The sequence below is a fragment of the Actinia tenebrosa genome, unplaced genomic scaffold (assembly GCF_029948245.1).
Source record: "Actinia tenebrosa isolate PJP-AT-01 unplaced genomic scaffold, QUT_ActTen_1.0 PGA_scaffold6__47_contigs__length_16458017, whole genome shotgun sequence".
In the NCBI taxonomy this organism is placed as follows: domain Eukaryota; kingdom Metazoa; phylum Cnidaria; class Anthozoa; order Actiniaria; family Actiniidae; genus Actinia; species Actinia tenebrosa.
The window spans coordinates 7,408,948-7,418,859 of record NW_028292583.1 but is presented as its reverse complement, the minus strand read 5'-3'; the positions used below and the strand labels follow the sequence as shown (position 1 = coordinate 7,418,859).

Here is a 9,912-nt window from a genome sequence, read left to right as displayed (position 1 = left end):
AAATGTTCTCACACATACAGGGATCCCACGCTACCAAACACTTCTACTATTTTCATTCCTTGCTTTAACTTTGGTTTTTAATAAGTGATTAAAAAGGCGCAGGAAAGGTTTAAAGCTTTTGTTATGTCATGATACGTATTTAGCCTATGTAAATGAATATTAAAAGTTTTTTAGTGTAAATCATGCATCATGTGTTCAAACAAAGGGATCCCCTATTACCAAAAACTACAGAAATCGCTTCCATTTTCTAAATTAAAGTGAGTATTTTTTGAAAGTGTTGTGAAAAGAAAAGTAGAGATCGACAGAACCCTGTATTATTTTTTAATCGCAAACCATACTTCCTGGTGGTCGTGACGTATTTATATGTAAACTATAAAGTGAAACTAGCCAATCAAAAGGCTCCAAAGTCACGAGCAACAGTAACTCAGCTCATGTGAGAAGAACTGTTGTTTTAACAGTAATTTTTTGTCAGCCTTGAACGCTAAATCATAGTTAGAAAACTTTCTTTTGAGGTTGGTATAATACTTTGTTTTGCTTATATTTGGTCCATTTAAGATTTAGCTAAGGGAAAACTTGGAAATCGTCCGTCATATCTTCATGTTTGAGCTTCGTATGTACATGCCGGGCATGTGTTGTCTAGCTATAGGGGCCTCTCGCTACTCTCTGTTGAACATCTGAGAGACGGTTTTTCGTGTCCCTCATGTGATTTTCGGAAATTATTTGATGTAATGAGTATTCCACATCAGAAAGACACTTTATCTGTCTGGGATTTGCTCTTGGTCGAAAATACAACTGACTATATCGTATGTCCATTTGACAAATTATAAGGCTTACTCAACAGAGATATAAATTCCTCATAGCATGTGGCCTTTTGACGATATTCTACACTGTATATAGAAACGTTTTACCTATACTAGGAATGTAGAGTAGATTTTTCCATAATGTACTGTAGGAACATAATGTGAGATGTTCAGTTTCTTGAAATTGTTTCTTGAGGTGGGGGGGGGGGGGGGGGGGGGGGGGAATTCTTGTGACCCAATTCCATCTGGACTCCAAGTCATGTATGTCTCCACAAATAACCTAATAAAAGTACATGTACAAGTTCCTAATATGACTACAAGGACAAACTCCTTCTATTACTTTTGCTATAATTGAGGTATCAAAAATGAATAAAAGACTATGACTCTAATCAAGATTTTTTTTGATAACCATAAATATATAGTTTTTTAAAGAAATATAAACCGATATGGGAGTTTAGTATTTTTACACAAGTGAATAAAATAAATCTGGAGTGCTCATTGGTCACAATTTACGTCTTATGCTTTCATATTCACCTAGAGGTGAATATAACACACAAGCGCATACTCATTTGTGAAATTGTGCTGCTTGCAGGGATAAATAACATTTGAAAAAAAACTCTCTCTCTCTGCTGTTTATTAAATTCACTTGTGTTAGAATTACTAAAATAATTATCTGCCTCAGGCTCAGTGAATATCAGGAAATGTTTACCTCACCTGTCCAAAAACTCGCATCTTGGTAAATATTCCCCTATTTTCTCTGAGCCTGAGGTAAATAATTGTTAAATATATATTAGAACAGACTTGTATAAGCGCTATATAAGCCATATATATTATTATTATTATTATGTTCGTTATACACACTCTCATATATTATGCTTGTCTTGTTTTATACACAACAGCCTAGCAGATATATATTCATATTCAAGCATCATGAGGTTAGTTATCTTGGACCATGCAAATGATGTAAGTGAATGGGCTGCCAAATTTGTCAGAAACAGAATCCTACAGAAAAAGCCTGGACCAGATAACTATTTTGTTCTTGGCCTTCCAACAGGTATATGTGAACAGCCTACCCCTTGCCTCCCATGGAGGAATATATATATGTCAGTCAATCTTTGCGCGAGATACCCAGATGCATACATGTATTTATATGTTTTTGATATTCATAATCCTTGGTCATTGGTCATTGGTAACCCAAAAAATAAAAATAATATACTGTTGGTCTTAGTATTTTGCTGCTTATTTCCCATTGATCTTATGGGGAAAATCCAAGATAGTAACCAGTACGTGAAGTGAGTACCTTGCTAGGAACTCTGGGAAGCAAAGGGTAATCAATTATTAATGATTGTATTATACAACTTTTTATATACTAAAAGTAAAGCAGTGATCCAGCTCAATGGTAGTGCATCAACTGCAAGCATGTAAACAAGCTAGGTTCCTTTTGCAACTTCTTTACATACCATACAGGTGTTACATTATTACTAAGTATCAGACTTGAAAGAGTAACCACAAGAAAGAGGGAGATCATAAAAAAAGATAGCACTTTGGGGGGGGGGGGGGGGGTTTCAGGTAATTTTTATGATGTTGCAACAAAAATCCTTGAACCTTAGCTCACTTAGACAATAAATATTCACCAGTCCCTTAATTTGAATTTATTTATATTGAGTCAAAAAGAGAAAGTGCAGTCTAAATCCTAAGAATCTAAGAAAGAGAACCATGCAACTCATGCAAATCAACCAGCATTGTGTCTGTAATTATAAATACTACATATTGATTACTTTTATTGACATGAAGACAAGGAAGTAAAACCTATTTCTCTCTCATTCAATATTATAGGTGGTACTCCAAAGGGCATGTACAAGAAACTTGTTGAATTTTACAAGAAGGGTGAGGTGTCATTTAAATATGTGAAAACGTTCAACATGGATGAATATGTTGGATTGCCTAGAGATCATCCAGAGAGTTATCACTCCTACATGTGGGAAAACCTCTTCAAACATATTGATATTGATCCAGAAAACGTTAATATCTTGGATGGAAATGCCAAGGACCTCGTTAAAGAGTGTAACGATTATGAAGCAAAGATTAAGGCAGCTGGGGGAGTTGACCTGTTCGTTGGTGGTAAGTAGAATCAATTCATAACTTTATCACAGGGCTGAGAGAAGGAACATTGACCAGTGTTTGCATATAAGACCTTCTGCACATATTAGACCATTTTTTTAGCCCTGGCCCCACTGAGCTGAGGTCAGTAAGTCCCCTGGTCAGTACATTAGGCTCTCGATAAGTATAGTTACCCCCACCCCCAAATCAGTACAATAATTCCCCTCTCAATAGCACTACAATTAGCACCTCCAATCAGTACAGTTTTACTGGTTAACCTCCCATTCAGTGTAGTTAAGCACCAATGGAAACCCTAATCCACAGTCGCATTTAAAAAAATGTTTGTTATTGTGTGGGTAGGGATTGGACCAGATGGCCACATTGCATTCAATGAACCAGGCTCTTCCATGAAGTCCAGAACTCGTGTCAAAAGTCTTGCTAAAGAAACTATAGTAGCTAATGCACGTTTCTTTGGCGATGACATCAGTAAAGTTCCAACTATGGCCCTTACGGTTGGTGTTCAGACAGTAATGGATGCTAATGAGGTACAGTATGTCTTATTATTTCTCAATTGGCACGGTTTTCTTTGTTATTCACATAGCTTTATTTTTGTTATAGCCCTCATTATAAATGGGAGGTCAATATATAGTTATTAACCCGGTTAATAACTATATATAGACCGTTCGCATTTATAATGAGCAACATTTGATAGAAAGTCTTCTCAATTGATAAATAAAATACTTAATTACCTCTAATGTCGGCAATAAGCCCATACATCCCTCGGGCTACCTATATCGTATATAGGCTTATTGCCGACGTTCGAGGTAATTAACTCTAACTTTCATGAGAGTGTGAAGCATATTATCTTATATATTCCTTTTGGTGCAGTTGCATATGCTGAGCCAAACAATAAAGACCAAGGGCCACATTATCAAAATGCGACTTTACCTTTTCATGTCCATTCTATTTCTCTTTCTTTAGGTGATGATTCTAATCACAGGGGTTAACAAAGCTTATGCACTCCATAGCAGCATAGAAGGAGGTGTCAATCATATGTTCACTGTCTCAGCATTCCAGCTTCATCCCCATACCATTTTCGTGTGCGATGAAGATGCCACTATGGAGCTTAAAGTCAGGACCGTGAAGTATTTCAAGGGTCTTATGGATGTACATAACAAATTAGTTGAATTTCCAGAAGATCCCACTGCACCTCCATCTGCAAAACGTTTGAAATCACTGGACGAATCGAAATTGACCTGAAAATGCAGTTTAAAATGACTGTGCTGAAGGGAACTAAGCTGAAAAAGTATAGATTCTTGATTATCTTTTCACATGTATCAAAACGAAATGCAAAAAGTCCTCTTTTAGTGTGGAGAGATGCAAGAAACAGGTGTGCTATATCTACGAAACATCTTTATTATATCTTTATTTGTTGTTGTTTTTTCTTAGTTTATTCCTCTGCAATACCAAGAAATAGATTCAATCTTATATAAGTAAAAAATATTAATTGTCAAATAATAAAATTATTTTTAACGAATATAAATCGCTTTTTTTTTTTTTTTTTTTGCCTTTTTTAAAAATCTCTTAAAAGATACTTTTGGTCTGTGCTTACACAGAGATTACACAGATACTATCATAGTTTTGGTTTTAAAAAATGATGCAGCAGTTAAACATCGTAAGCAATCCGGCCCAAACTCAAATATCGATGAAAACCGTGTCTAGGAGTCGTGTTTGATGTTCGAGATTTTTAGTGCTTCGCCTAAGAACATTTGACTAAAATCCATATTGCACTGTAGTATTGGTATACTGTATCTACTTTAATGATGTTTTGTTCCAAACTTTTTTTTTTAAGTGTTTGTGTTGTCTTGTGGGTCACGCATGGGAATAGCATAGGTGTAGCAAGTGTATAAACAGAATTTCTTCATTCACTCCTCGTTTCTAAAACTATCATTTTACCATTAGTACTTGTTTGGAAATTTCGCGGCTTGTACACTCTGAGTTGCATAAAAGGAATGCTTCCTGGAGTAGCATTATTTCTCGTATTATAGCTTGTTACAGTGCAAAAATATCCTTTCCCATCTTAATTCAACAGCACACAATGCAACTGATTACTGTATATTGATTTGACATCACTTTATTCATCAAGGTTTTGAATACACTGTTACAGCATCAAATGAAAATGCAAAAGAACTATTTTAACTAAAACGAAGACAAAAAGATTTACAGTATAAGGCAAAAATAGGAAAAAGAATTTGTTCAACAAAAAGAAACTAATGAACGTAAAGAATGTTCAGGTGAGACATTCAATTTTCAGATCACTTTTTATCTTTTCAAAGCAATTATTGTGAAATACAGAGGATTTCGCATAAGTGGGAAGTCATGATAAGCCAACTTCGTGGCTGTACCGTAACTGCGCGCGCGTCGTGATTGGATGAATCACACGAAACGTTTCCCACTCATATGAAAACCGCAAAGACGGACATCATTCAGCTATTCAATACGTTATTACATGTTCTTCAATTTCTTTTTAGTGATATGGCCTGATAAGCTTTCTTAGTTTTCCCCACGGACTTCCAGTTTGTCCAAAGCGGCTTCCCATTCCTCTGTTTCCCCACTGTCTTCCAGTTTGTCCAAAGCTACCCATTCCTCTGTTTCCCCACTGTCTTCCAGTTTGTCCAAAGCTACCCATTCCTCTGTTTCCCCACTGTCTTCCAGTTTGTCCAAAGCTACCCATTCCTCTGTTTCCCCACTGTCTTCCATTTTGTCCAAAGCTACCCATTCCTCTGTTTCCCCACTGCCTTCCAGTTTGTCCAAAGCGGCTTCCCATTTCTTTGTTTCGCTGGCCGCCAAAGTTTTGATAGTACGGGTTTTTGATTCTGGTTATTGACATGACCGTCTATAAAAAAAATGATTTACCTAATGATTAAATTACCTTAACAGGGACCGGGATCCAGGAATCTGAGAAATACTTAGCCGGACAAATTTCGCGGTAGACGATCGAATTTCAACTCTGACTATGCAAAAAGAAACCAGAGTAGGAGTATGCTCCTCAAATAAAGGCTCCTCAAGCCTAAAATATGGTCTCGAAAAAAATGCTTTTTCCTGTGTTCCGGGTATGTTTTGGACAAAAAGGGTAAAAAAGAATCCCAAAACTGAAAGGAAGCCTTATAAATCCGCCCATATGTTATGACTACAGCTTTTGCGGAACATAACAATTTTTTTCATTAATCCTGGTCGTTTTGTTGCCGTCCTTCAGCCTACACTAAAGCTGCGCCAAGAAATACAAACAGGAAAGCAGTTTCATGATTATTACAATAAGGAAAAGCGCCCTTAAAAGGAGTTTTCAACTTACCATCTTGTTCTTGTAACCATAGGGACGTCTATGGTGAGACTTGAAGCACATCTTCATTCGCCAAAAGCACCTCAACTTCAATGGACAGCTGGATGCATTTTCAGTGCATCCTTTAAATTCTTTTTTACACTTGGCCTGTAAAGTTTCAACAAAAAAAAAAAAATTCAGACTCCAAACGATAATTAGCTTTTCCAAGGTTTAGTAGAAGACTGGGGCGAGTTGGGTTTGCAGTGCATTGTGAGGATGTTTTGGGGGACGAAATAGACGCCATATTGGATTTATGTCCTCTAAACAGTACCACAATGCACTGCAATGCCAACTCCGCCCAGTCTTTTCCTCAACCTTGCAATGGTTAATAGATCTATTACCATTAGTAGGCTTTCGTATTTGGATGTGATAATAATCTTCAATAATTCTTATGAAGGCTATCACAAGAATAGCTGAAACATCTTGCCTTATATAATTTGTGCGTTCAAGCCGAAATACTTACTATTACCATCATCGGAAACTTTCGCGCCAAAACGCGAGCGTTAGTATAATTTCTCTTTGTCAATGAATTTGATCCTGCGTTTCGCGCAATGCATCTATGGATTGCCAGGGGGCAAACAAAGCAAGTCGTCACAAGAGATGTATAGGAACATATTTTCCACTAAAAGCCGTGATTTGGTGGTGATTAATATTGCACTTTATTTCTCTAATCTTATCGGATATGAAGTCGAGGAATGTGTATTCATCGAATACGTAAGTTTTTTGTTTCAATAGTGTGATATTACAGTCGGAAAACTCGATTTTCTTGCGTAACAATGGAGTGAGGCAAGCGGTCTTGTAACACATGCCAGCTATTACAAATTATTAAATATCATTAAGTTTTCAAATATAAGTAATATTGAAAAACGAACCACGAGTTTTGGGTTCCATCGGGAATTTTCGTTCATGTTCTCTTCATCTTCATCAGGGTGCATTGTTGGAGGTGGACCGGTAGGATGAGAACGATTCATGCAGTCATGGAAGTCGTACATGCATTGAAGTCTTTCGCTGCAGTTGCTGGCTTTCCTGAAACACCCTATCCATTGCATCTTGCACTTAAACTACAAGGAGAAGACAAATAAGTAAATGTCGGCACAAAATATGGCAGTCCCCCTCCCCCTTTCCAAAAAATTTTTTAAAATTAAGTGTCATAGAATCATGGATTTAAGCAAAAAAAAGAAATGTGAGAATGGTTCCTGTTTTATCACAGAGATAATGTACTTGAAGATAATGAATATTTACCATTTCTGGATTCATGGTTAGAAATCGATGATGGTGATGTGGACAGTGATGATGGCGATGTTTGCCGTGATGTCGCGAGGGTTTTCGGTGTCCATGTTTTCGTTTACGGTAGCAAAAGCCTTTCTTTCTGTAGCACATGTATTTCTTAAAGCAATCGTTTCCTGCACGTTCCATGCACTCATTGAACATAGTTTTACAAATCTGCAAAATCAAACAACTTTTGTATTAGCAATATATCAAATTGATCAATTACAATAAGTGCTTCATGGATATAAACCGTCTGAAATTAATACCATTTTTGGTGGTGGTCTTGTCATGGAAGGATTCTGCTTTTTTTTCTCAGCTTGAATACATGTGGTCTTCTCTTCGTAGCAGGCGAGATATTCTCCACATTCAGTAGCATTCACGAAGCACGTTTTTGCCTTCAGCATACACTGTTGGAAAAGAAAAAGATTATCAGAAAAAATTCAATTAAATTGCAAGTTGAAATCCAAAATGCTCATAAGCAATACGAGTCAAAAACAAAATTAACACCACCAATGGTGAGGTCAACGACTCGGACTTAAATCAATGGCTATTAAAAGGTCGATGACGTGTTTTGATTGTTAAAGCCTTCAAGTCAGCTGACGACGAACAGAGCTGCCGGGGCGATCGTTGCATGGCACGAAAAATTTCTCAGCTTTTCTTTCTTTGTCTCGCACCCAAAAGTCAAGTTATCCAAGCCTGATTCAATCTCTAGGCTCAAACCAAGTCGCAGGGCTCGAAAATCTCACATATTGAATTGGAATGTATACCCTGCTGGGTTTGAGTGGGTTTGAGTGGACGGAAAACGTTTTATTATATTTTTTCAATACATAAATAGCTGTTTCTAAAAATGGGCTACTAATACGATAACAAAATAAAGATATTTTGGCTTTTCGAAGTAGATTTTTCCATGTTTGAATGATTCAAGTGGGAAAAAGTTGAAAAAAGAAAACAAGCAGTTATCTTTTTAATGTCTTTCGAAGATAGAACACCTGACTGAGCAATTCGTAAATGCTGAATTTGACAGAACAGACAGAACAGGTCAGTTCATCTGGCGAATTTATACACGGTAATAGCTCTTACCGCGACGTTTAAATTTGGATTCACTGTATTTGTTTTGATCAACAGATATTTGGTAAGAGATTGAAAACAGTCGCGGACTTCAAGGATATTGGGGATAGTGCGGGAAACTACCGTCAGAAATAAAGATACGCGAATAAAACCTTTTCCATTTACAAAAAGGATTGTACCTCATAACCGGGCCAGCGCCTATTTGTAGGCCAGTAGCCGCTCGTAGGACGGGTTTCGTCTTCGTCTTCGTCTTCGTCTTCGTATTCGTCCTCGTCCTCGTCCTCGTAATTTTCACCATTATTTTTATCATCATCGTCGTCGTTGTCCTCGGCAGATCCTTCTAGAGGTTCAACAGATATCTGAGAGTCAGCAACTTCAAACTCATCGAAACCTCCATTAATTTTGTTGATGTCTTCTGGCTGAGCACGCCGGACGAGAGCCACCAAGAAGATAAGTACAATAAAGAGCAACAACTTCATTGTTATTCGCAGAAACCACCTCAAACTGAACTAGCAAGCGATCCAACTCTCTATTTATTTATTTATTCTCGATGAAATACGATATTTGAGTGATGATTGATGTGGCAAGCCAAGGACCGTGTCCGGATATATATTAATCCGCCTAAGACAAAAATGCAAGCTGCGCTAATTTATTACTATGGCCAGTACTTGCAATTTGGTATCATTCCAATGCAAACGCTGAAGGTGAAATTATTTTGTTTTTTTATACTTTCCATGCAATTTTCCTTCTATTGAAAAGTTTTAAAAGTAATAATACTTGATAATAATTTGATCTATCGCGACTTTGGCTACCAGTGATGTGATGATAACCTCCTAGAAAGAAGAACAATAGTAATCTATCCTATTTACCTTGAGCTATGAACTAGCAAGTCTCTCTGAACTTGACTATAGAACCATCAAACGAGGCCTAATAATACATGAATAAATTACGTGAATTAAAAGCAAAAGCAAGAAAGACGCACAGTTTTATGAATTAAAAATGTTTGTCTCCTCAAGTATCGGGAAAAACTGCGATGTCGTCACAAAAAGTTGGATACATCAACAAGTCGGACACTCGGGAGGTAAAAGGAGACTGTTCGTGGGGTAAACTTGGCAGTGACCCAGCCCAACCTATGGTAATGCTGAGTCATTTTTTCTTTGCATGGTTGCTATTAATAGGCATCATCATTTCCGTTCTCATGTGGTTTTTATTACCATTGAGCAAACTCTCAAGTTTTGTTTTGATTGTGATTGGGACAAAAACAAACTTGTTGGACTGGTTTCGTTATCTCTTCCT

The 9,912-nt window shown here is 37.1% G+C and overlaps 2 protein-coding genes across 2 annotated transcripts; one reads left to right on the top strand and one right to left on the bottom strand.

Moving 5' to 3' along the window:
- The first annotated feature begins 406 nt into the window (after positions 1-406).
- On the top strand, positions 407-4,434 carry LOC116307094 (glucosamine-6-phosphate deaminase 2). The gene is made up of 5 exons (XM_031717240.1): positions 407-512; positions 1,700-1,854; positions 2,637-2,921; positions 3,261-3,445; positions 3,882-4,434. Exons 2-5 carry the CDS (start codon positions 1,731-1,733, stop codon positions 4,158-4,160), a joined length of 873 nt encoding a protein of 290 aa, XP_031573100.1. The 5' UTR covers positions 407-512; positions 1,700-1,730; the 3' UTR covers positions 4,161-4,434.
- Positions 4,435-5,018: 584 nt separating this feature from the next.
- LOC116307093 (uncharacterized) lies at positions 5,019-9,136 on the bottom strand. Its single transcript, XM_031717239.2, has 6 exons — positions 8,796-9,136; positions 7,815-7,955; positions 7,522-7,722; positions 7,152-7,340; positions 6,253-6,387; positions 5,019-5,796 (listed from the first exon to the last, which is right to left on the bottom strand). The coding sequence occupies exons 1-6, from the start codon at positions 9,093-9,095 to the stop codon at positions 5,428-5,430; spliced, it is 1,335 nt and encodes a 444-aa protein (XP_031573099.2). The 5' UTR covers positions 9,096-9,136; the 3' UTR covers positions 5,019-5,427.
- Positions 9,137-9,912: the final 776 nt, after the last annotated feature.